The sequence below is a fragment of the Anas platyrhynchos genome, chromosome 5 (genome assembly GCF_047663525.1).
Source record: "Anas platyrhynchos isolate ZD024472 breed Pekin duck chromosome 5, IASCAAS_PekinDuck_T2T, whole genome shotgun sequence".
Taxonomy (NCBI): Eukaryota; Metazoa; Chordata; class Aves; order Anseriformes; family Anatidae; genus Anas; species Anas platyrhynchos.
This window is the reverse complement of record NC_092591.1, coordinates 38,019,378-38,045,250: the sequence shown is the minus strand read 5'-3', so window position 1 is coordinate 38,045,250 and position 25,873 is coordinate 38,019,378. Positions and strand designations below refer to the sequence as shown.

The window sequence follows — 25,873 nt, the reverse complement described above, 5'->3', positions numbered from 1 at the left end:
GCCCTTCAGTAGTTGCATCTGAAGGGTGGCTTTCCAGCACTCCAGGGAACACTGGCGTTCAAGGGGAAGGTTAAAGCTCAGTGCTGCTCCCCCTCTCCAAGTAGATGATCACATCTCACATGTAGATTTGTGCAACACTGGCAAAGATTCCAGGACTTAGGGCAGTCTAGAGGATGATCATGTGAGACATAAACATATTTGTTTCTTTTTGTCCTTCGTAGTTGGACTAATGCATCTAAAGGCATTAGTTAGCACTGCTGAGATTTTTAAAGGCCAATGAACTGTCTTCTGCTTTTTCCTAGTTCCTTTCATAATACTGAATGTGTTCCTGGACAGTTTAGGTTTTGGAATATGTGTGTAAGAACGGGAGCACACAAAAGGCATAGGGAAATTAGAAGTGTTTTTTTTTTTGTTTGTTTGATTGGTGGATTAGTACAATAGGTTAATTTTAATTTGGACAAAAGAGCTACACTTGTGTTGCTGTGACGTAAATTTGTTTCAATTTGGGGGATAGAACTAGACAGAACAGGAAATAAGAGTTTGGCAAGCAGTCAGATTGCAGAGAAATCTGCTGAAGTGCTGAAAGAGGTCTCTACAGACTGAACTTTAGACCACAGATAAATTTCAGTGTTTTGAAGGAAAGACCTGTGGCAATAGTTGTTGGTATTTCACAGATCCAAAAGCATTTATTTGCACAGCAGAAATCATTAAGTTAATGTATAAGTAGTACAAATATTATGTTTTCTCTGTTCTTATCTTGTATGACTTTTCTTCAAAGATTTAGTCATCCATTTTTTTTATTTTTTTACCACGCACAAAGAAATACATAAATCCAAATAAGCTCTGACAGTGTTTTCCAGGATCTAAGAGATGAGCAGAATGTTGTGTAATCCAATATGTGTGCTTCTTGCTTTTGTAGATGTGGACAGAATTGCAGCCCCTGGAGAACAGCATGGCTTTGGCTTCTTGTGTTGGAAAAATGGCTTGCAAGGAATCAGGTACAAAAGTTGGCTGTAGCTGATTTCCAAGTGTGAAATATTTGCTTAGTTTTCCTGATGTTCACGGAACTAAGTTCTCAGGGTAGCTGGAGATGTCCATCATTTTAACAAACTTGTCAAGAAACAACTGTTAATCTTTTGAAAGTTGCTTTCTCTTGTGCATGCTGGAGAAAAAGTAGGGATTTTTTCTTAGTTTTTTATTTTTTTTAGGTAATAGAAGTAGCTTCTTTATAATCGAGCATTTCTGTAATTGGAAAGCACGAGTTTATCAACTTCTGCATTTTTGTAGCACCTTTCTTACCATAATAATGAAGTAGTTCAGGCATCAGACAATTCTTTATAAGCTTTAGAGGCTGAAGGAGTATAACTTGTGCTTGCTCTATTGCTGTTTTCAGAATGACTGGTGTGACCTGCTTCACTAGTAAAAGAGAGAGTCTTTTTTCCTAGATTATTTTTAAAATTGGTACACTGGGTCGTATAGTCATTTTATTTTATTTTTTTTTAATTCATTCGTCTTTGTCACTACTTAGACTTGCACTTTTTCTTCTCTGTTTTAGTGAAAGTTGTCTTTAATTGATGGGATTGTAATTCCTGCAGAACTGTCATTTTTCTCTGTTTCCAAAGTTATGTTTGTCTCTGATTTCTATGGAATCCAGTGTTGCAGCAGCAGATTCTAGATGTGCAATGGTCTTCAAATGAGAATTAGATACCTTCAGAGAGAGATTTGTCTGCCTCAAAAAGTTGATGCAATAGCTAAGATTCAGCTATAATAACACAAATACATAAAAGTTACACTGGTTAACATTTTGCCCATTCTTTTATGTTGTTTCAGAAAACTGTTCCAGTTACTCTTCGGAGAGAAACTGAATTTTTATTGTTCTTGGAAGAATTGCAGAAAGATGTCTCTGAGGAAGTCCTAAAGGTGAGCTGCTTTGCGTGCCCTTCTCACTAGATATGCAGAATGCCAAACGGTCAGTTTGGGGAATCAAAGGTGATGCTTTCAGCGGCCTTCTTTCCATGAGATATGAATGTGTTATTAATCTTCTAGGCTACTGAAAGAGACTGTAATTCAACTCCCTGTTTTAACTTAATCCAGTGTATCTGAAAATGATTTCTCTGGTTAAAGAGGAGGCTGTTGACAGGCAAGGAACAAGCTTTTCTTCTTGGTCTGTCTAACACACTTCAGTACCGATGCCAGCTACTTGTCGCAGTCTGACATCTGTAGATGTCAGTAATCACAAAGCCCACTGTGAGCCAAAAGAAACCATAGTCAGTAAGCATCTTTGAAATGTATGTCTATTTGCTTTTTTCCTTCTCCTAAAATACTGGATTTCATCACCTCTGCACCTTCCCACCCTCTCCCTGGAAGGTTTTGAGTGCTGTACTGTTTTTAGTGATACCGTTTGCTGGTTGGTACCACTGAGATCCAGAAGCCATTTTTCCATTATTGTTACTTACAGACTGCTCTACTTGAGAACCACATTGAAACATTCAAAAATAGATTAATATCAAAAGCAAGTGTAGGGCAGAAAATCAGGCAAGTTTCTAACTGTGGAGCTGTCTTAATATGATGTTGGATGTTAATATGATGTATGTTATAGGATTCCTCACATTTTGTTGTGTATTCTGGAATATCCAGTCTTCTATGGGGTATACTGGACAAGGTAGACCGTATTTAATGGTTTTCCTAGGTAATTTGATGTTTCCAGATTGATTTAACTTCTGGCTTTCGTGTTTCTTCTATTTGTAGAAAATAATAATATCACTTATGAAGTCTGAAAGGTATATTCTTTTCTTCCCCTGCCAGGAGCTGTTTGAAGCATTTGAATGCACCCTGAACAAGCACACTGCTGACAGGAAAAGGAGAGATGGCTGTTCTCACAGATTCAGTTTGGATGTTGTTTCAGCTCTCCGGAAGCTTTTATTACGGGCTCCACAGAGGGCACAAGCCCTGCTGGAGTTCTTCCAGGAGGAACAAGGGACACGCAGCTCCTCACTCCAACAATATTGTTCTCTACAAAACATCTTTGTTGAATTTCTTCGCGACTCCTTGAAATCTCTGCAGAGGCTTCAGTGCAGTTCTGAGGTTTCAGAAGTAGATCAAAGAGAACTAGTAGATACTATTTATTCTGCTCTCAGTATGGTGACTTTTGAGGTGGAGCATCAGACTGATGAAGTACGACACCTGTTCAGGGAGCTCTTGGATGTGTGCTGGGCTGAGGGAAGCCCGCTGAGGGAGGAGAAGCTCCTGAGCTGTATGCTGAGGAAACAGAGCCATGGCCTGTTAAACCTATATAGCAGTGTTCTCATAGAAAGGACAAGAGAAAAATTTCTGGTGTCAAAATCAACAGGAAGAGGTTTGTTTTACCTTTTTTTGTTGTTTGTTTTTACTTCTTGTGTAACAGATCTGGTTAGGCATTAGACAGGTAAGTTGTCAAGGAATTGGGCGCTTCTCTTGATAAAAGGTACCTTAACAAGCCATAGAGTCTTGCAAAAGGTGATGCTAAAATGACTAAAAGCAAGGGTCTGGCATAGGAAAACCAGGGTGCTTATGTTTCTGTGGTCTTTGCTACCTTTTTGTGTGAATGGTTCCTTTATCACCCCTTATTGTACCCTAGTAATTGCTCAGTGTTTTTCCTGCTGAAGGTCTTGCTTGTAACTGGAAACTGACTTTCCACTTGCATGTAAAATTCTTATTGGTTCAGCTCCAGCTCAGAGTCATCAGTATTGGAGGATGTTTTTCTTCAGGCCAATTAATTTCCTTTCACTCACAGGGATTGCTGAAGGGAAGTTCAGGCTGGCGTGGTGTGGCAGCCTGCCATTTCTGGTGGTAATCACAGTTAGGGTTTCCTCATGGGGTAGAGAAATGGAGATGTGAACACATTTGCTCTTACTGAGAATAGCTGAATTTGTACTTTGTACAGATCTGAGAAGTTGCTGTGCTGGACAAGTCCTTGCTAAGCCCTGTAAAGCAGCACAGTGTCTCTGCATAGAAGTGAAAATTCATGCAACATCCAGATAACATGAGAGTGAGGGGAGAAAGATATGCAGTGTGAACTGAGCTAATGCAAACAACCCATACACTGAACAGGCTTCCACGAGGTTAACAACTGTTCGGTTTCCTATCTGTCCTATTTCTTTTCTACCACATTTATTTGTTTGGATTTGTCATTATCCAGTAACAATATCTGGGAGTCTGAACTGTTAATATATAACAACTTGTTAGTGTTCACGGAAATGCTGAGGATTTTTCAGTTTAAATTAACAACCTTCTTTCCAAGGTACCCCTCTGCATTGTAAGGTAATCTGATAATGTTTTTTAGGTTCATCAGAGCAGCTGGATACAGAGCGAACCATGATGAACTTGTTCTCGGATCCCAAAGAGGTTACTTCCTGGAAGACTGCATATTTCTACTGCTTGAGCAGCAGCAAGCACTTTCTGGAACAGATTCTGGTATGGCCATAAAACCATTAAGGGGGAATCCCAGTGGCAGCTGAAGTCAGTCCTTGTATTGACCATATCTTGGTGATTTCACAGAGGTGTGTTTATTTAGATAGTACTTAGGAGGATCAATGACTTTTAGGAACAAGAAGATAACTAGTGATAACTCCGCTACTTCTAGCTGTATGATGAACTTAAAGAATTTGATGTGATTTTTGGAAAGCTTATCTGCATGACAGCTGAAGATTAGATCTTTAGGACTTGAGAAGTGCTGTGTTCGACTTGCACTTTTGGTGAATGTGCCTGTTGATTTACCCTGTGGCCTTGAACTGGTTGCTTTGCATTTTGGTTGCATTTTTTAATGCTTGTAGCTGGGGCAGTGATATTCAGGAGTTGGCAAGGTGAAACTTAGTAGTTTAAAGAGCATGAAGTTCTGGCAAAAGATATTCTGGTATGATTTAAATTATTTGAATGTATCTACCTAATGTATCTATCTAATTATTTTGAATGTATCTACATGGAAAAAATAGAATCCTGGTAGGCGGTCACTTTTAATGTGACTTCAAGTTCTTTAGGTTAAATGTAGTTCCATTTCTAGACAACCTGCTCAGTCAAGTTTCTTATATAATGCCCTTGGCATAAACATGTTCCATAGAAAGATCCTAATGGTAACATAGTGAAGGATTGTGAGTTGGTTCTATAGTTAACATTTGAAATTACATTTTTCTTTTCTCATTTTTACTGAAGAGTATTGTGATGGCTTGTAAAACGCAAGTTTAGGAAAGTTCCAGATACAGTGCTTCACCATTTTAGTGAAACGAATGTTGAAATGTCTCCTCACTTATATAACCTGCCAAGCAAGCATTACGAATCTCTGCATTTTGAAAAGATAAATGTTTCTTGTTTTGTTTTCTAGGTGACAGCGTTAACTTTACTGAAAAGAGAAGACTTCTCAGGCCTGAGCAGCTTATTGCGGAGAGAATTCAACCCCCTTAGCCGCCTCTTGGTGTTGCTAGGATGGACTCACTGTCAAAGCTTGGAATCAGCAAAAGCATTGCTGTGGACTCTTCACAAAACCCAGGTAGCCAGCAGAAAGCAAGTGGCAATGGCCTGGTCCAAATCCAGTAAATACAATTTGTTTGCTTAGGTTGTTAGTTCCTGACTTCTATTTTTCTGGTTTGCAAGAAGAAAAAGCTACAACCTCAAATTGTGAGAACCTGAATCACAGCTTTTCTTTAAACAAAGATATAAAACAGGGAGTTTCCAGTGAGCATTTTAATCTTTCTCAGAAGGGAACTTAAACTAATATGTTAGTTTGGTGTAGATAATGGCATTGAACACCTGCCTTTCTTCTTACTCCTCAGCCGTGATGGGAGTATGATTTTGCAGGTGATTGTGAATGTTCATCTTACGTGAGCTGTTCAGCCCTTCGCTGTTCACATAAGAGAGAAAATGTCAGTAACAGTCTTTGACTAATTTTAAAAAGAGCCAAGGGGTGTTTGATCAATGTCATTTTGCTCAGTGGATAGTGATTAATTCTAGTCACAATTAACATGTTAAGTAACTGGGGAGCTTCAAAATTTCCCAGAGCCATTCTCAAAGTAAGGTGATCAATCACAGGAGCTGTGAGTGAAGGATCCACTTTATTTGGGAGTCTTCTTTCTCTTCAGAGAAGACTGTTGGTTCTAACTCTGGGCAGGTAGTTGTAGCTCAGGTGATGTCTGCCTACAGGCAAGTGGCTTGAGTGACAGATGTGGTGAGACAGGGAGCCCTGTGCTGCTGGGTCCTTGGGGCAGATCTAGTCTAGTATTGCCTTGAGCAAGTTACCATGGAATGTCTGTTCAGCAGCCTCTGCAAAGTGGAAGTCTTGGATCTAGTTTTAATAGGCAGGCATCGTAGTAGAAGAACGCCTGGAAAGAAGTGTCTTCTACCCAGTACATCATCAGTTCTGCAGTTAGTTCTAGAGGTTAAAGTCTGTTTTAAAAATCATGAGTTTTATTTTTGAAAGCTAACCTTGAAAAGGGATGTAGACACCTTTCCGTGATTTGTAGATGGAGTGGAGGCTGATTTTGATGCTCCTTCATAATAGATCTTAGATTTTGCTGCCTTTGTAATAAAACTGGGAACTTTCTGCACCTGCAAGTTATCCCTGAGATTAAGGAGTCTTGTGAACACCACATCTGTCACAAAGGCTTGGTACTGCTGTTTGACAAGAGGATTTGTTGTAAAGGGATTCTTTTGTTTGTCTTTCCATTTAGGATCTGTGCAATGATTCAGTACTAAAAGATTTCTGCGATGGGCTCTGGTCTCAAGTGGAAGTTCTTGAATGGTGCATACAGCAAAACAGGTAAAAGAGAAGAACTTTCTTCCAAACGATCTTGCAAAAGCTGCCTATTAGTCAATTTGTGAATGCAAATAGAAACTGTACTCTTTTCTGTGATTTTTGGCAAATAATCTCGTGACTGCTTATTGCAAGCTTTTAAGTGTGTTGTGGGCATTACTTACACTATTTGTTTTACTTTTAAATGCTGTAGTTTTGTTGAATCTGAATTAGAGGGGGGATATATCTTGAATCACGGCTGAAAGACCTAAATCTGTGTGCCACCTCTTTGTTTGTTCTCTTGCAGTATTACTATCCCAAGGAAGGTTCTTTTGCAACACTTGCACAGTCTGGATTGCCACACTGCAGTGTACTCTCTTCATCACCTCACTAATCTTCTTACACTGAATGAAGAGGATGTTATTGAGCTGCTTCAGAAAGTTCCTGCTAGAGACCAACAGTTACAGGGTAAATGCGGAGGATAATGAGAACACAGGAAAACCCCTGAGCAGCACATACTTGATGTATCAGTATTTCTGCCAGGAAGAGTCTGTTCTTTTGACCTACTTGTGTGAATAGGGAAGATACTGTTTATCAGTTCTTTTGTGGAAGAAAACTAGAGAGCATGTGGAAATTACTTTAGAATTCTTTTGGAGACTAAATTTGTCTCCAGAGGAGTTGTGAGATCTCTTTTGATCTTGCAAGGATAGAGCTCTGAAAGAGTCTTTTCAAGTCTCTATCAAGACTTCGCACGTGCTCAGAATGTATTCATACTTCCTACCAGTTTGTTTTAGAAAAGGTATTTAATGGTCTTCCTCTTGTTGCTTTAAACTGAGTTAATTCTAAAACTATCTTCTGTGTTGTTTGCTGTCACTTACATATTGTATAACACCCTTAGCTGAATCAGTAAGTGTATTTTGGATTTCAGCTATCTGTGCACTTCAATGTAAAACCAACAAGCATAACCAAATGAAACTGGCAGTATCTTATACTGTAACATCTTCGCTTTGAAAATATACAAAATGGTGGTGGTTTTTTTTTCCCATTTTAACATTAAATCTTAGCAAATCTACTTTAATGTTAAAATTCCTAAGGCTTAACTACAATCTGTCTTTACATCACTCTTTTCTTGTTTCTCTCATTTCCCATGTTTCATTTTGGTTCCTAAAATTATTTGAGATTACCAAGCACGTTAGTTCACTTAGAAGTGGCTGTTCTTGTACGCTTGTTTGATTGCAGCTTATTCTTTTCTGTCAAAAATCTTTCAACAACAGGAAGAGGCAGACCTGTCAGATCTTCTGGGGGCTGCATGACTAGCAAATAAGCTACAGTGTGGTTTCTCTTCTTTTTTTTCAGATCACTTTAATTTACGGAACTGGTGAAAGGAAGACAAATTCTTCCTCTCTTTTCAGTAAAATTCAGATAGTTCTATAAACAGTTTAATAGAATTTCCTTCAAAATTACGTATTTTGAATTTTAAAGGGAGGATTGAAATCTTGAAGTTTAGATTTTTCTGACTTGATAGTGCTAACATTTTTCTCTCCTCACCCCTCTCTCTTTCCCTTCTTCCTCTTTTAACACACATCTGTTAGCTGCAGTAGTGAAACTGAAGCAGTGAAACCATTTCACAGCTGTATGCAGGCACCCTTCAGATCATAGAATCACAGAATGGTTTGGGTTGGAAGGGACCTTAAAGCCCACCCAGTTCCAACCCTGCTGCCATGGGCAGGGACACCTCCCACCAGACCAGGTTGCCCAAAGCCCCATCCAGCCTGGCCTTGAACATCTCCAGGGATGGGGCATTCACAGCTTCTCTGGTAACCTGTTCCAGTGCCTCAGCACTTAGTGAAGGATTTCCTCCTAACATCTAATCTAAATCTGCCCTCCTTTAGTTTAAAGACATCACTTCGTGTCCTATCACTACACTCCCTGACAGAGACCCTCTGTTCTCCAGATTAGTGCATAAGACTAGTTTGTGTGTGATCAGTCTCAGTAACAAAAGAAATTTCTACGTGAGTTACAGAATTCAAGAATACAATGTTAGTATTTCTGGGGTAGGAAAGGCAAGTGCTTATAGTTGCAGGCTATTTTTTCAGTATTGTTGCGAGGAAAAGGGCTGATTTAGATACAGATACTGACTTGGATGGAGTGCATCTGTGTCTTTCCATGTGGCAGGCAAAAATGTATTAAATTTGCATTTGATTACCAGTGTGTCTTAACAGTATGGCCAGCTAGCATCTTGCTTTTCATAGACCTGTGTCTATCAGACCTGTGGCTTTGCCTGCCTGAAGTCCTCTTTCGGACGGTGATGTTTTCAGGTGCTCCAGAACAGTGGAGAGCTGCTGGTGCATTGTCGCATTGCTCTGTCCGTGTGGGTTCTGAGAAGGACTCATATTTGGGTGTTTTCTGAGTTCTGCCTGCTGTCTCTATAATGGTTTCCACTACTGCTGCTATTTAAAATTGCAGTGCTAGGGAATAATGGATTTTAAACTGCTTGAGCGCTCAGGGCTTTGTCTCGGCTGTTCAGTAGTTTTCAGAAGAGCTCAGGATGATGTTTTCATTTGAGACCTGTGTGAAGGGCATGATGATGTGACATTGTTTACAGCTTTGGTGGTCTGCTGTAATTAGAAGGGACCGTGCCTCTGGCATGTGACAATGACACAGTACACTCATTTTCTCCAAAAAATAAAAAGGGGAAGGGAGCGGGTGTAGTACTTCTCTAAGATGCACATCATAACTGTGTGAAGACAACTGTGGGACTGTGCTTTTTTGTTTAATCAATGGCAGGTTATGTGAGGTAAATACGGCCAGACATTGTGGATAGAATCAAAATGCAATATCTCATTATTAGTACAGATTTGAGAAGTGGTGGCACTCTGATCTCACCACAGTCATAGCCAGTCTCACTGTCTCTCTGCTTATCCATTGTGTGATAGAACACAAAGCTCTTACATGTTGGAACCAGACAGGATTCCTTCTGTGTTGTAAAGGCAGCAGTACAGCTTAACCATTTAACTCCTAATGAGACTTATCATGAACAGATTTTCATCATTCTGTGCTGTAGCCAAGTCCTGCAACACAAACTTGCAGATCTTTATTTTTATTTTTTAATATTGATAAATAACTGTGAGGTAGAGAAAAGCTGGGAGGGAAGTGGCACTGGGGAATAAAGTCCAGGAAAGTGTTGCTGTGTGGGAACTGCGGGGAGAAAAAACAAACAAACTTTTTTTTTCCTCTTGTTTTCTTAACCTTCTATGCCCTCACCAACCTTATTTTCTTCCACAGCGGCACCACTCCCTAACACCTTAAGTCAGCAACGCAACCTGGCGCTCTTTCGAGCGTTTTGTGCCATGAAGTATGCGATCTATGCTCTCTGTGTGAATTCACATAAGCATTCCCAGTGCAAAGATTGCATACACAGCCTTCTTGGTGATAGCCCTGAAGACACAACTTCTGCACAACCAGCAGGTGATTGGCTTGCTTTCTCAGATTCAGTAGCTTGTGATTCTCCATTTGCTGAGTTTTGAATCATCACTTAAGAGTACAGCTTATCTTTCTATTTGGTAGGCTGTGGCTGCTTTGCAAACAAGTGTAATGGCATTTCTGTGAGGTGCTGTTGTCTCTAGTAATGATAGATATGGATAGAACAAGGATCTGCATTCTGAAACATTTGAAGTAATTGAATTAAAACATAATGCAGAAAGAAAATTGTATTAGATACAGGATGTTTCTGGTGGGGATAATTTTGTAAGAGCTTGTGATTTCCCAGAAAATCAGTTTCCCCAAACCTGTGTGTTGTTCTTGTGTATAGCTAAAATGGGTGTAATCTGAGTTTGGATGTTGTTGGACATGGTGGTGATTGGTGCAGCTGAGAGTGAGGAGGCACACTATCTTTTAAAAAAATATAAAATGTTGAACATGTATGTATTTGATGTGTGAAGGAATGATGGGCTTTGAGCTGTTGGGCAATTGCATCTTCAAGAATTTCCTTAGAGAACAAAGATAGGAAGAAAGAATTCTGGGAAGTGTTGTAAGTGTTCTTTATTTTTGTTTTTACAGGTACAGATTGCTCCTCAGTCTTTCCTCAGTACCTTGCGAAGTGTCACCAGTTCTTAAAGAGTGTTCCTGCTCCTCTGCGCCTGGAGGTTCTGGAGAACATCTTCTCCTTGCTTTTTGTTTCTTACAGTGACCTCCATAGTGAGAATTTTCTACCTGAGGACTATGCAGAGGATGATGATCTTGATAAAAAGAGTTGTACAGTGAGTGTAGAAAGCGGTATCAGTAGGCGGTCTTCTGCTTCTGAAAGTCCGCAGCACATAATAAAGGCTGAAAAGAAGTCAGAGAGTCATCTGTTAGCTGCTCGGACAGTCCACTCAGATTCCCGAGATCTTCCTGACTCAGAATTGCACGGCAAAAGCTGTGAGGCCTCTAGGCTGAGCTATCTGGATCTAAAACACTTCACCAGTGGTGTCACTGGATTTTTAGTGGATGATGTAGCCATGGATGCCTTCCTCACGTTGCTCCTCAACCATCTGGAAGAAATTCAGAGTTCTCTCCCATGGGACTCCAGTAATGTGCTTCGTGAAGAGCTGGAGCTTGTTGAGTGCTTGAACCTTTCTGCAAGCAGAGATGGCTTTGGGAGTCGTGTGTCACAGTTTTCCAAATACCTTTCTGAAGCTCACTGGCGATACAAGGTGGTGATGAGTAACAGAAATGCAGGTAGGCTTTGAATAGGCACCTTCAGTTAACTGTGTTTGTGGGCTGTCCAGTTACTTGGTAACATTCTGTTGTTTTTTTTTTTGTGTTCTTTTACAGAACATCAGCTTGCATCTTCGCGGAGATTTAGCTCTTCAATTAGGTCCAACAGCTTTAAGAAGCGAAGCAGATCTCAAAGGTACAAAACAGGTGAGTTGAAAAAGTGACTTGGAGAAAATGTCTCTGAATTGCAGATCATTTTGCTGAGTTTACAGCTGAATGCAACCAGACTTGAGCAGAGAGAGGTTAGAGATTAGTAAAGAGGTTAATTAATTTGATTTATTTTCTGTAGTTTTCTAACTAATTTTAAGTGTCTTACTGCAGTTCCACTTGGATTGGGTTGCTTCCCTGAAGCTCACCTGTACAACTAAAAGACATGTTATTTTAAATTCAGATAAGAAAGTAAATTCTTTAATACGTGGGCAGAGGAGAACCTTGCAATAACAGGACCAATTCTTCCCTTCCTCCACTATATCCAATGACTGTTTGCTATAGTTTCATTCATACTGCAATCATATCTAGGGTACAAATTCACAGGAACCTTCGTGACTTGAAGGTTCATTGACAGCTGTAAGAGAAAGCTTGGTTCCTCATGCTTTTTATATTTAGCCTTTAAAATGTATGTCTGGTTTGTGGGTCAGAAGTTTCAAAATAAGAAGCTTTAAAGTATCTGTCATCCATCACTGGGCCACCCCAAAATAGTCTCTTGCCTAGTGTTTTCTTAAAATGAGCAGTTTTTGCGTTTATCATAGGCATCACTGGTATCTCTTGTGAGATACTTCTCAAGATCTCTTGCAGTTGCCTAATCTGTTGTTTGCAATAAATTTAAATCACCTTGTCTAGACAAAGTGCATTTCATGTGCTGATTTTGATTTGTTTCCCTTTTAGATGGGAAAGAGGGAACTTTCAGTCCATCATTGGAAAGTACAAGTAGCGAGCTAAGCACCAGTACCTCAGGTATTAAGCCACAAAAGTAGTGCTCCTTTGTCTTGTTGATGTGCCATGATGAAATACTCATCTGACTGGTCAGTGTGAATTACGGCTCTGTGCAGGACAGAATTAGAACTTTTCAATTTCAGAAATGAAAAATTTCCCATTTTTGGCTGACTCTTTCTAATTAGAATACTATATAGCTCTTCCGGAATAGGAAAACTTTTTTTTTTTCCTTGGTATTTTTGGCTTGCAGGAAACGGTATGAAACATAGTGATGTGCATACCATCAAAAAAAGCTAATAGAATAGTGGTAATGTAACTGAAAAGAAGCTTAGGCATGCCAGTTTGATATTAATAGGTCCAGTACTTAAGACTCCTTCCTGTATCGATACTGAACCAGTGCCTTAGTATTGTATCTGTGTTATATAACTGCTGAAGGGTTACATCTGCATGAGATGCAAACTGAAGGTTCTGACCAAACAGGGAAATAAATCTTACAAGAATTTTGAACAAGGTGTTTATGTTGTCCTCTTTATCTGCACCTATATTTTTGTGTTATATATATGAAGTGCCCTTACCTCTTAGCTGGCTCTTAACAGGTGAAATGTTTTTCCATACTAGCATACTGATTAATTAATTGTCTTACAGAGGGAAGTACCAGTAATGTGTCTGGCTCAAGTAATTTGGAAAGCAGGGCGAGACCACAGCAGCAAAACCCACTAATACCTATGATGCTTTCCCCACCAGAATCACTATTAGTTTCTTGTGTTTTGAGAGGAAACTTTGTGGAAGCCCATCAGGTAAGTGAGTTGCATGTATTTTGTGCAAATTAAAATCTGATTTGCTATTTGTATTTGTGGTTATGATGAATGAAGTTCTGCTCCTTCCACATTAGCAAGCACAGGCTGAAGCATCTTCATTCCAAATGAAGGGGTCACTACCGCAGTAGAAACAATCAAAAGGAGCAAAGATACTCCTATTGTACCAAGGATGCTGGTTTTTTATCCCATTGTATAAAAATGCCTATGTTCTCAAAGCATGAAAATGTTTGATTGGAGCTGACCAAGCTGAGTCTTTCAACAAAATAAATAATGTGAGGAACTCATGTGAAACCACACGAGGAAGCTTTAATCAGTGAATCAAAATCATGACGGTCTGCTACTTTTAAGCTCAGTAGGAGCATGAGAAATGTATTCCTTACCCAAAATGGAGCCAAAGTGATGAATGCATTTATTTGAAGGTGGTACATTTTGAGGATAAAATTCACAGTACTGAAAATAGGCAGAGATACTTGAAACTGACAACCTGCACATCTGTAGCTCTTTATTCTCTCACAGCTACCTTTCTGTGTGTGGCTTTTGGGCTGATGCTCTGAAAAATATCTTGAAGTATCAGCAATTGCATCTTTTGTAAAAAGCAGTGACCTTGCTGAGTTTCAGATAGCAATATTGAAGCAGTTGATACAGTTTCAGTCATTGCCCCAGACTAGTAGGCTGCTGTTCAGTTCCTTAGTTCTGTCTGACGTCAAGTAGGCTACTTCATATTTTCCCTACTTAAAGGATCAAGAAGCATTTTGTGTGTTTTGTTACTCCAAATCTCAGTATTGCTAATAATAACAAATTCAAGCTTGGTTTGCATTCTCTTGTTGGTTGGCTATTAGGAATTTGTACAGCTATGCTCATCTATTGTCTTTAAATCTCTGGAAGATACTCCTTGCTGAAAAAGAATTTGTTTAAAATAGTTTATTTCATAGGCCTAACTTGCTAAATTTCCTTTGCAACGTAGTAAATTGAAATGTCATTATGAAAGATAGAGGAAATGAAAATTAATTCAACTCCATTCTTACAGTGAATAATAGCTGAACATTAAAAAAAAAAAAAAAGGCTGAAAATGTCTTTAAGGCCCAATTTTTTACACTTTCAGGAAAGAGAAAGTGACTATTTTAGCCTGCTTTTAGTGCATATTTTTCAGATAAAGCATCTGTTTTATTCCCTCATTTCCTTTAAAAATCCCTAAAGCTCTTTGACCTTTTGAAAACTTTTTTTTTGACACTCTGTAATGACATTTATTGTTATTTTTAAAAGGTGGCTTTGATGTTTAACCTTGATACTTCACCTTGCTATGGCGAATTGGTTTTTATGGAGCGCTATCAAGAGGCGGTAAGAGAAATGGCGAGAGTGGAGAACAATATTGAGAATCAAGCATCGGATGGCACTGGGGGCATCAGGAAATCTGGCAGTGGCCGTTCAACATTGCAAGCTATTGGAAATGCAGCAGCAGCAGGTAAGGACCACTTTTTTAGAGTTCCTCTGAAAAAATATGTGGCACAAATGGAAAACAGGAGAAAACAATTTGGGTATTGTCATAATGAGTGCAATAGTTGTTCAGAAATGTAAGTAGTGGTTCTTTGACAGAGAAGATAAGGATGCTTGAATTTACTGTTGATGCCCAGCTTGTTTTATCTATTCTGTAATAAATGGTTTGTAAAGCAGGTCACTTATTATTTTCTTAAAGGATTGGAGAATAATTATTGATGGCAGGATCTAAGATAAATATCCTGTTTAATTAGTGATTGTGTTTTTTGCTGACTTTTGTAGGTATGGTATTTTATTCCATCTCGGATGTTACTGATAAATTGCTTGCGACTGCTGGAAGTCTTGCCCCTACTCTCCAAGAAAATTTCTGGATCAACAACATCCAGCTGGAGCATACTGATCCTCTCCGGGAAGTCCTCGAGGACCTCAGTCCTTCAGCAATGGCAGCATTTGACCTAGCTTGTACTCAGTGCCATCTTTGGAAGACGTGCAAACAGCTTTTGGAAACAGCAGAAAGAAGACTTTTTAACAGCCTTGAAACTCGGGGTAGGCTTTTGCACTTTGTAGAAAATGCCCTTGTATAATATACTGTTTGTGCTAACACACGAGTCTTAATGAAGTCTCATTTTGTGCTTTTTGTATTAAGAATGGAAAAAGGAAAAAGTTTTATTTTGTGTCTTTGTTCCATGACTTTTTCAGGCCACCGACCTGACTTTGTGTTACTGCACTCCGAAGGTTTAAAGGGTTTCCCAGCAGTTCTTCAGCAATTAAGTAAAATTCTCAACTATTCCTGCACATCTCAAGGGCAGTCCAAGTCAGGTAGTATGCTTTACTACTATGTTGTTTTGTTGGAATGTGCTTATTTCAAATTCTTGCCTTCTGTTGCAGTGGAAAGTTCTAAGTTTTTTCATTTCTTAGCTTAGTACTTCAAAAAAAAAAAAAGGGGGGGGGGGGGAGGAGAGGGGGGACAAAAGTACTCAACCTCAGTTCTGAATAAACTGAATCTCTCTGAATTTGGCAAACTAATGTTATTATAATACGGTTTTAGTTCTGTGGGCATTTTCCCGTGCAAACATAGTTCCGTATTTGTTATAGTTGGTATTTCTTTCTCCTTCTTTGTAGAGATCTCAGATGAGAAAATGGGCAGTTATTTTCGATGCAGTATAGTAGACCTCCTTCAAGCTTGCTATCCTGCCCTGACTGAAGAAAGCATTACTAGTGAGATTGTTTTATCACACCATCTGGATCAAATCCTAAAAGCACTGACACACGTTGAACGTTCTGTGGGTGAGTTATCTTTGTGCTCGTGAAGACTGAGAAATTGATCTAGACTTTTGCTTTGTCCCGTCCTGAAAAATGTAAATCTAGTAGTAATGCTCTTTGACTTGTACATCAAAAATATGCATTTTTAAATTCATGAATGTGAAGTGTAAAATTGGTCTGTATTTCCTATAATCCAAGCATTTGTCTTCAGAGCTTGCCAGAGAAGAAAGGCAAATGTAAATGAGTACATTTGAGGTTACTTGTGCTATTTTTCTTCAATCGTAACAAAGAATTCTTAAAGTATTTTTTGCCCTGACAGTTTATAGTTAACTGGGTGTATTAGTATTGCTGTTTCCTTAGCTTTTACAAAAAGTAGATAAACTTGTAAAACTATTGTAATATACCTTTCAATTTTCATAAAGCTATTAAAAAACATGTAATCCTTTTCTAAAGGAGTTTTCCAGAGTTGCATTTTCTCTGCCTTTTCTCAAAGAGCTCTTTGTTTTATAGTATGAGATCTTTTGTTATATCTTCTCTGCGTTCATCAAATTTCTAAATGGCATGTGGGTGTTTATAAAACATCTAAAGATGTATGTTTAATGAGCAAAAAGTTAGGAAAACTCTAAGGGCTAAATGTTTTGGGGCATAGAAACTGGTCAACAGCTGTGTTTTGGAATAAACTTATTTGTTAATGACACACAATTAGGAATATTTAGGCTTTTTTAAGCTGCCAGATACAAGGTTTCTAACTTAGATGAACCATGGTCATTAATGTTAAAGCATTTCTCTCACTTTTTTTTTTTTTTTGTCTCAAGCTTCCCCTCCACCCTCTGCCTTTGGCATTTAACACTGACTTGGATCTTGGATCTGTGTTTCTTCTTTTAAACCAGACTCTAAAGGGAGCTTGCTCAGCACCTTGGTGGAACAGGCGTCTCTGAAACCTGTGGAACTGGAGAAGCACCTAGTTTGGAATCAAACACAGCTCCTGCTGAGAACTCTTGACCAACATCTCCAGCCCATGTCAGAAAGCAACATGAAGACAAACTTCGTGAAGATCTTCTTTGACTATGTTACTACACTGAGTGCTGTTGTGTTACGAAGTCTAAATACAGAGCTAGGTAAGGGGTTTGTCTGACAGCCTGAGTATAAGTGAAGATAGCCAGGCTGTGTAGTCTTTCTGACTTGAAGAAGTAACCATATAAAAATGTCTCCTTTGTAAACAGGCCTACAACCTCTGTGTAGTTCAGATCATTCAACTTCTATTATTGCACTGCCTTTTTCATTTCTTAACACCTAGGCCAGCAACAGCTAAGAAAAAAATAGCTGATGGCAGTGGTTAAAGCAGAACAGTATTGTTAACTGCTGACCCAGATTATGCACTTTGTTGAAACAAAGCAAACAGTTACTCAGCATAATTTAGTAGTGCATAGAATGGTATTTCAGCAATACTGGCCAGGTTTTCAGTGCTTTTGTAGAAGTAGCTTTATTTCTGTGAATTCCTGTCTGTCTTTGACTTTGACACGAATAGGACATGGACTCACCAGTCTATATCCAGAGACTCCTCAGAAGTTTTGTTAACTTAGGTCAAGAGATTTCAGGCTCTTAAAATCTATGTTCCTAATACAAGACTTGGCCTGTCTATTCGGCTGATGTGTTTGTGTTGTAGTAAATGTTCTGTCTTGCTCTGATTTTTTTTATTTATTTTTTTTAAGACTTATCTGCAGAAGTGAAAGTGGGGAATCCTTTCATACTGTTACAGCAGAGTCCATCTCAGCTACTCTCCCAACTCTTGTTTGAAAGACAAGTTCAACCTGACAGGTTGGTGCTTTTCAGATATACTTCTCTAGGTGATTTTGGATCTGAGTTAAGATTGAAATCTTCTCTGGCTACTTAACACATGGAGGCTGTACTGCTTGTGCTATCTCCCGCTAGTAGGTCACTTAATGCTGCAAGGGTTGGTGTCTAGGGAGAGCTTAGTCTGTATTTTCTCTACAGCTACAACTCCATATTTGTACCATATTTGACAGTTACCACTTGTTGTGAAGAGAGAACCTTTATGTATATTTTTTTAATTGAGTGTAATATTGTTCAGAACACTGGACTTGCAGCTTAAAAAACAAACAAACAACAAAAAAAAAAAAAACCAGCAAAATAAAATATACCAGTAATGCTTCTCAAGAAGACAGCTGGGCATGGCTCTTGCCCTGGTAAAACTGGGTAATCTAAGGTCTTTCCATCACAAACAACTAAATCAGGCTGTCTGATTTGTTATTAGTATGACTTGTACCTAAATATGACAATGTTTGAGTGGTAAGTTCAACAGTTTCTTTAAAGGAATGGCAACATAAGCTGTGAGTTATCAATGTCATGCTGTATAATTTTTCTCATACTGAGTGAATATAAGATCTGTGCTCTTCTCATGTGAGGGTTATGAGGGGTTTGTGCTCACAAAGCATTTGGAATGTTCCTGAAAATCTGGAATTGTGAAGTACTGTTTATTTGTGTTGGGTAAGCTGGTTCTGTTTTCAATCCTGCAGGCTTGCTTCACTCTTGGCTAAAGAAGAGTTGAACTTGAATGTGCAGCAAATTATTGTTAACTGTTGCTGTGAACCACTGTCCTTGTGCAGCACAAGGCAAACCAGCCAGGCAAAGTCACTTCTGACAAACATCAGCAACCTAGCACATCAGTATGCCTGCCACTGCCTCCCAGATGTTGAAATACCTACCCTCAGTCCTGCAATGGCCTCTGAGGACATCTGCACTCAGGCCCCATCCTCTGCGACTGACTTGAGCCAGAACACACTCACTGCCTCCTCCCTGGACTTCCTAAAGTCTCAGTCAAAATTAACAGCCACAGTGGCGTGTCTAAGTGCATCTAATATACAGAAAACTACCAAATCGAGTTTATCTTGGATGGAATTTCGGGGCAGACGGGAGGTGCCCTTAGGTTTGGAACAGATTTCCAGGGAGTGTGAGGCATTGTTGAAGGAGTTCCCCATACTGGAAAAATTCCTGCTTGCTATGTTTGAGCCACTTCAGAATCAGCAAGAGGAAGGCATCAGCTTGGCTAGTGCCTTCTCTGGCAAGACATACGTATCTTTGGTTCTCCTAGGACTGCATTCCACCACAGCTGTTAAGGTATTAATGGAAGTCTTTGAACAAGCACTTGCTGCAAAGGATTGGGTCAGAGCTCTGAAGGTCTTGGATTTGTACAGTCAGGATGTGGAGGAGGTGGACAACATTAAGGATGTTGTGCTGAGCTGTGCAACCGCTGAAGGTAAGATAAATGAAGTCAGGTGTTCCTTTGCATTCCTCTGCCTTCTGCCCTTTTTGTATTATATGAAGAATACAGCCTGAAACAGCAGGTAGAAACTAAGGTAGCAGTCCTTGAGCAAATCCAAAGACTGAAACAGATCTCTTCCCTACTATCATCCTAAATTTGCTTTCTCTGATGGTGTAGTTCCTGTTTTGCAAATTTGCAAATCCTGATAGTAAACTTACACAAAACCTATTTATTACAAGAGAACTGGAATGTATCTTGAGTGTTACTTGTATGTGAAGAGCTAGATATGTCAGAAGACACAGTATTGTTAATGGAACATCTCTTACAGCAGTGTTGTTGTCATACATGGATGATGTATCCTATGAAAAGAGAGGCCTTTTAGGAGTTTAAAGATAGCAAGTGTCCCATACTGACTTTGGTTGCATCCTGAGAACCTGATACTTGGCATGAGTCTAGTATAGGCTTTTCAGCTATGTATTGTTTGTTTTGGTGGTACCATCCAGTGCAGGTGAGGGTGTATTGTGGTCTTGTTTTTTTTTGTTTGTTTTGTTTTTTTTAAATCTTTCTAAAATACAGAAAACTCAGTTTTATCTGGTGGTTTGTTTTCTCTGCAGGTAAGGATGGTTGTCAGTACTTGTTCCCAGTCAAAAATGCAACATTGAGAAGTATGCTGGCCCTGCGCTGCCTGGACAAATGGCCACTTGATGCCTGTTTGGAAATACTAGCATATTGCATTTCTGATTTGGGCATAACTGATGAACTAAAAGCCAACTTGCAGAGCAGGAAGAAAGAACTTCAGGTTTATCAAAAGGTACAAAGCCGTTACTTAAGTAACCAGTAAGTTGAAACAAGCAGGAGGGAGAAAATAAGCTTGCACTTAAAAAAAAAAAAAAAAAAAAAAAAAAAAAAAAAGTTTTGGCCCTTGGTTCTTTTTGATCATAGTATCTCCAAGTCTTTCATTCCAAAAACATATCATGTGTTTTCAGTACTGTAGTATCCAATTAACATACTCTTCCACTCTTTATAACTTTCCCATTCTCCTATGAGAGTTCAGGTCTGCAAATAAATTTAGACATAAACTTTTGTGCATCCCACTTTTTTACAAAGAACTTGTTTTTCCATTCTGTTTCAATGCTAGGACTTTTGGAAGTTTTCCATTGCAATTCATGATTTTGTCTGCCTGAGAGGCATAGATGTATCTAGGCATAGTGTAGAGGATGACTGGTCCAATAAGCAAACTTGTATTGCAGGCAGTTCTTCTAACTGCAGGGGAGTTTAGATACCCAAGTTAAGTCAGACTAGCTGTCCTGCAATTCAGCACAGACTGAAAAGGCAGATAGAGTGTAAAGGAGGAATAAATCCCTGCTGAACTCTGTATGGTGGTGATTCTCCTAACTGATGATTCTCACTTGATAGCACGAGCAACATCTGCAGTATACACTTATTCTTTCATCCATAATTAACTGTCGTGTAGTCTTCTACAAACCTTCCCTTACAAACCTGCTTTGCAGAGCCATTTGTAGGTTAACACCTTAGAAAGATAACATAGTCTTTTTGGAGTGGAAGTGCGTTACATTACTCTGGTAGAGGGCTAAAGATAAATGTGGATCTCCTTTTAGACTTCTTTGTGCAAAGTGTCTCTTGATGTGAGCAGCTCAGCTGTTTTCCTAGACTTGATTTTTGTAGATAAAACTTGTGTGTGCTACAGTAATATTAAACTTTTTCAGATTTTGAATTTGCAAAACGAACCTCTGTGGAATGACTGGCAAGATCTGAAAACAGCCTGCACTGATGATCCTCAGACCATCATGAATATCATTCTGAAGGCAAAGGTTAGGCATTGTCATGTGGACACATTAAACTTGGAGTGGATAAATTTGTTGAACTAGCTTTTTAAAACAGCAGTCAACAGATACTAATACTGTGAGAGGAAGGATTCTTTAACTCAATTCTGTGCTACAGAAACAAATACAAGTATGTGCTTAATGTCAAGACTTACATGTAATTAATAATCCTGTAACTCTTATTCGGAGGTACAACCTACTCTTTTCTCTTAAGACTTTGAAGACTTTAATGGTATGACTTTTGGTGTAATACAGGCTTTATTATATAAGCACTAATGCTGTAAATCTGTTTGGCTTGAAGAGTGTCTCTAGAAAGTCAGTGTGCTTACTGTGAGGTGAGAAACTATTCTCAGTACAGGTTGCGACTGGCAAACTGGGTGTCATCTCTTTCCTCTTGTCATTTTCATTTTTCATGTTTGCATGAGGGGAGAAGAATCTAAGCTACAGAATTTCTTGAAACTGATCAGAACTTTGGGAGAAACTTGGGGAGAAGGTTGTTTTTTGGTTTTGTTTCATTACTGTTTTTTGTTTTCTCTTATTCTTTAGGACTATGAGTTGTGTGAGGAATGGGGGCACTTGTATCCTGTCCCAAGAGAAGACTTGATCAACCTTCACCGTGAGCACCTTCTCCACTTACTGGAGACAGGTGACATGGAAAAAGCATTGCAGGTAACAGCAAGACGTTTTCAGCCTTACATCTCAAGGTTGAATAAGTTGAGAATAAGGTATCCAAACTGTTGTCACTGTCATTTACTCACATCACATGGGTATTTCTGAGAGATTTCAGTATCATCAGAAACGTTTTTTGTCTGTATATCACGTTTTGGAAAATTGTTTGGTAGTTGGCTTTTTTGCTTCTTCCTTTAAGGAATGCTATTTGTTTGGATATGCTTTCAGGACCCTGGCTCTCACCTGGTCCACTTAAATGAAAATACAGCTTTGCAATCCAGTTTTTGGACCAAGAACTTTAAATGTCTTTACAACTATTTTAATTAAAGGGAAATACAAGCCAGCTTTTATTTGAAAAATAATAATGAAGCACTTTTGCGCTGCTTAAGCAGAAGAATCAGAAGTGAAAGTAGCAAGATGAATTAGTTATTTGTACTTTGGTGCCCAAATTACGCAAGTGTGAATTCTTCTTTTTTTAATAATTACAGAGCTGTTTCTAATAACAGAGTAAAATAAGATGCAGGCTCTTTCAGACTACATACTTTAAAAAAATCAGAGAAAAAAATAAGCAAGGAACGAGATACAAGATGCAGAATTGAAAGGTCTCTGCCTTGCTTCTAGAATACTTTAAAAGTTATTTTGAATATGAAATGGAGCAAATAGGCAATAAGTAGGCAAATGGATGATCTAAATCACCATTACATACGTAAGACACTTGTGGAGGTTAATTTGCTTGTTGGACCATTGTAGGACAGCAATCTGTTATTCACTGACTGATATGAGGAATCCTCTCCAGGAATGCAGTAGGGATTTATTGTATCTTGTATGTTTCTAGCTTTTGCAAAGAATAGAAGACCCTGGTATTTGCCTTGCAATCAGTGAGCAGTCCCTTGACCAGCATCCCAGCTTGGCAGCATCTCACTTCTTAGCTGATTACCTCACAAATCACTTCTACAAGAATCTGACAACAGCACGCCGTAATGAAATCCAAGCACTCTATATGGGATCAAAAGTGAGTAAAAGTCCTTCATTGTAGGATTAACAGCAATATAGAAGCACTATAGAAGTACCTGCCTGTAGGTTTTTATCAAGCATTCTCAACCTATCAGACTCAAGATTCTTAGTCTCAAGATCCAAAATAAGGTTAATAATGGTTTAAAACTTCTTTTCTTTCTCCATCTTGGCATTTCCTGGATCCTGAGGTGAATGTAGCTCCCAGTGGAAACAGAGCATTCTTATTTCACTCTTAGCTGTGAGGAGTGGGGGACCATGCAGACTAAATGAGAGAATAAATTGGGGTGTCTATCAGTACAGTTGCTATCTCTGTCCTGGTGAAAAGGCCATTGCCCTTACAGAAGTCATGTAAGTTCTGGGCTTACCCTGGAAACAGACGTATTAACCCATAGATTACTTTAGACAAATGTTTTGTAGGTGAACAACATGGAGGGCTTCCTGTAATTAATGGTTTGCTGCAGAACTACAAATGACAGTTTGCTCCAGTGCTTAGCACAACATTAAGCTGTTTCTTTATTTGTCCGTTTTGAAGGCACAATTTGTAGAACCCATATTAGCTCGTGTTTCCTGAAATGATGTAAAGATAAGGATTGGGATAATGTTGGTTTTTTTTTTTTGTAGCCTTATTTTAACAAGAGAATGTGCTCTACCCTGCTGTAACATATCTGTCACATGGTCACAAAATGGTTTCTAATTTTCAGATGTCTCTGAAATAAGGCAGTGTTTAGAATGTGAAAGCAGAAGCTAAGTAACTTCTGCAAATTCGTACATTAATTCTGTCACAGAGCTATGAATAGGCCTGAGAAGTCCCAACTCCGTTTTTTTTAGCCTCTGCATGTCATTCCATTCCCTGTGTAAGCTGCTCAGACAGTTTCTTGTCTTTAATCTCACAGCAACACAGATTTGGAGGCACATAATTTTAACTGCTTCTTGTTGTTTCACAGGTGTTGCTGACTCTACCTGAGCTCTCCCGTGTTAACTACTTCCACCTCTCCTCCAGGCCACTGCTTATGCTGGAACAGCTGCTCATGAATATGAAAGTGGACTGGGTAGCTGTGGCTGTGCAGACACTGCTCCAGCTCTTAGGTGGACAGGAAGTTGGCTTCACTGTAGAAGACATTGACAATTTGCTCTCAAAGTATGCAGAAAAAGCCCTCGACTTCCCCTATGCATTAAAAGAAAAGCGATCAGGTGACTGTCCATGAGAATTTTCCGTTTGGGAAAGAAGGGCAAATTTTCCCCCAGAATTGTTTTACCAAGTAGGCCATAACATTTTTAGATGTATGCCTCAGTTTCCCTCTAGCCCAGAATATGTTCTTAAAGTCCTTGCCTTTCTTGTAAGCATATGTACTCAGACCAACAGCTCCAAAACTTTCTCACTTTTCTCTGTTGCTCCTTTTCAGGGTCTTTTTTCTTATTCAATACTGTTTGATTTTATTTCACTTGTTTAATGTGAAGCCACTGACAACTTCAGCAGTTCTAAAACTTGCATTCAACCACATCTTCCCCCTAAACCAAATGAGACTTGGGGGGGGGGGGGAAATGTGCATGCTCTTCCTTCCTCCTAGACTCCTGTTCCTTTTTTTATTGGTTCTATTTAACATTCTTGGCACAGCTCTCTTTTCTGTTTTGTCGATCAGTTCTCATCTGTGTTGTCAGCGGTTCTGCATTTGGCTCTGTGCTTGAGGGTTTTGTAACTGGAACAGCAGAGGGTGCTCCAGATCAAGTCCAGTGGTCTTGTTTCACTGCATTGGAAGTGCACGATGTGCTTGCCTGTCTGTATTTGTCTGCCTGTTCCTACATATGTTGTCCTAGCTCGCTTTATAGCGTTTTCAAAATGTTGATACCATTTCATAATTTAAAGATGCAGCTCTCAAGGCATCGTCTATCTCTTCCTGCCAAATGACCTATAACTTAGCAAGTATGTTCCTTCTGCTGCAATGTGAAACAATATTTGCAATGGGTACCTTGTATCAATTTATTATTCTCACACACAATACTTTTTCTCTGCTGGATTATTCTTGTGCCTGTCAGTAGTCCACTGCTCTAAGGATCCCTTTCTCTGCGTTTTATATAGTCGCACGTGAATCATTGTGGGCTAATTTTCTTAAAAGATAATAATTTGTAATTACACAGCTAATCCTGTTTGTACTAACATTGTTATGTACTCCTGTGAATGTATTCCTGTGACGTTTGTTAAAACAAGCAGATGTATGAACAATATTCTCTGATTTTTTACTCTGTCCTAGATTCTGTGATACGTATCCAAGAAAATCTCAGTCAAATACTGGAGTGTGAAGCAACGTCTAAATCAGGATCATCAGAACTGTCTTCTGCCAGTTTTACTGGTAAGGGTAAGATCTCTATGCTATTTTCTTTCAATTTGTTCTTTTTATCCCTTATCTATGTTTGAAGTGTGTACTACCACTAAGTAATAACTTAGGTCATGTTCAATGCAGGTCTGTAGGTCTCTGTATTGGTGATTTGGGCCCAGTTAAAATAAGACATGAAGGAGAAGAGGAAGGGCATAGTTTTATTTTGTTTTTTTGGTAGATATCTACAAAATATCTGAAGAGTCAGCACACAAATCCATTTCAGGCACTGCAGGGGGGAAAAACAAGTCTGAGCAGAACACAGAACTGGATTACATCTGCAGGAAGAAAAAGGTTTATCTGTTTGTCACAGCTAGGTTGTAAGTGGATTAATGGTGCTGCAGGTTAATCTTCCTATGTCTTGATTTCTGTGCTATCTTTGGATGTATAGGCAGAGCTTTTCTTGAAGCCCACTCACTGTAGTGGTACTTCCTCTTTTTTTTCTCATTATCTCTTTTTTTCCTCAATTTTAACTTTGGTTTTCCAGTAGAAATCTCATCCTTTTGTCTATTTTCTTCTTTCTTTCAGTCCTTGAATTAATTTTTTTCTAGGATCCCTTTTGTGACCTGAGGGGTAACACGCCTTGTTATTGTCTGAGAGGGCTCCACTCACAGTCTTCAAACGCAAATAAATAGAAACAAAATAATTTAATCCAAAACAAGAAT

The 25,873-nt window shown here is 39.0% G+C and overlaps 1 protein-coding gene across 4 annotated transcripts in view; it reads left to right on the top strand.

The window, feature by feature from the left end:
• ZFYVE26 (zinc finger FYVE-type containing 26) overlaps positions 1 to 25,873 on the top strand; it is a 44,396-nt gene that overhangs the window by 1,082 nt on the left and 17,441 nt on the right. For 2 of the 4 annotated variants that reach the window (XM_072038844.1, XM_027457962.3), the window contains exons 3-27: positions 920 to 998; positions 1,831 to 1,920; positions 2,806 to 3,355; positions 4,322 to 4,452; positions 5,357 to 5,521; positions 6,699 to 6,787; positions 7,068 to 7,228; positions 10,046 to 10,228; positions 10,820 to 11,479; positions 11,576 to 11,665; positions 12,404 to 12,472; positions 13,097 to 13,248; positions 14,533 to 14,731; positions 15,046 to 15,309; positions 15,463 to 15,582; positions 15,886 to 16,050; positions 16,917 to 17,144; positions 17,739 to 17,844; positions 18,564 to 19,303; positions 19,924 to 20,120; positions 21,037 to 21,141; positions 21,700 to 21,822; positions 22,658 to 22,834; positions 23,781 to 24,027; positions 25,086 to 25,184. In XM_072038844.1, coding sequence (XP_071894945.1) covers positions 920 to 998; positions 1,831 to 1,920; positions 2,806 to 3,355; positions 4,322 to 4,452; positions 5,357 to 5,521; positions 6,699 to 6,787; positions 7,068 to 7,228; positions 10,046 to 10,228; positions 10,820 to 11,479; positions 11,576 to 11,665; positions 12,404 to 12,472; positions 13,097 to 13,248; positions 14,533 to 14,731; positions 15,046 to 15,309; positions 15,463 to 15,582; positions 15,886 to 16,050; positions 16,917 to 17,144; positions 17,739 to 17,844; positions 18,564 to 19,303; positions 19,924 to 20,120; positions 21,037 to 21,141; positions 21,700 to 21,822; positions 22,658 to 22,834; positions 23,781 to 24,027; positions 25,086 to 25,184 — 5,189 coding nt within the window. Of the gene's footprint in view, positions 1 to 919; positions 999 to 1,830; positions 1,921 to 2,805; positions 3,356 to 4,321; positions 4,453 to 5,356; positions 5,522 to 6,698; positions 6,788 to 7,067; positions 7,229 to 10,045; positions 10,229 to 10,819; positions 11,480 to 11,575; positions 11,666 to 12,403; positions 12,473 to 13,096; positions 13,249 to 14,532; positions 14,732 to 15,045; positions 15,310 to 15,462; positions 15,583 to 15,885; positions 16,051 to 16,916; positions 17,145 to 17,738; positions 17,845 to 18,563; positions 19,304 to 19,923; positions 20,121 to 21,036; positions 21,142 to 21,699; positions 21,823 to 22,657; positions 22,835 to 23,780; positions 24,028 to 25,085; positions 25,191 to 25,873 lie in introns of all 4 variants that reach the window. The other 2 variants (XM_027457961.3, XM_027457960.3) reach the window with 1 other exon arrangement.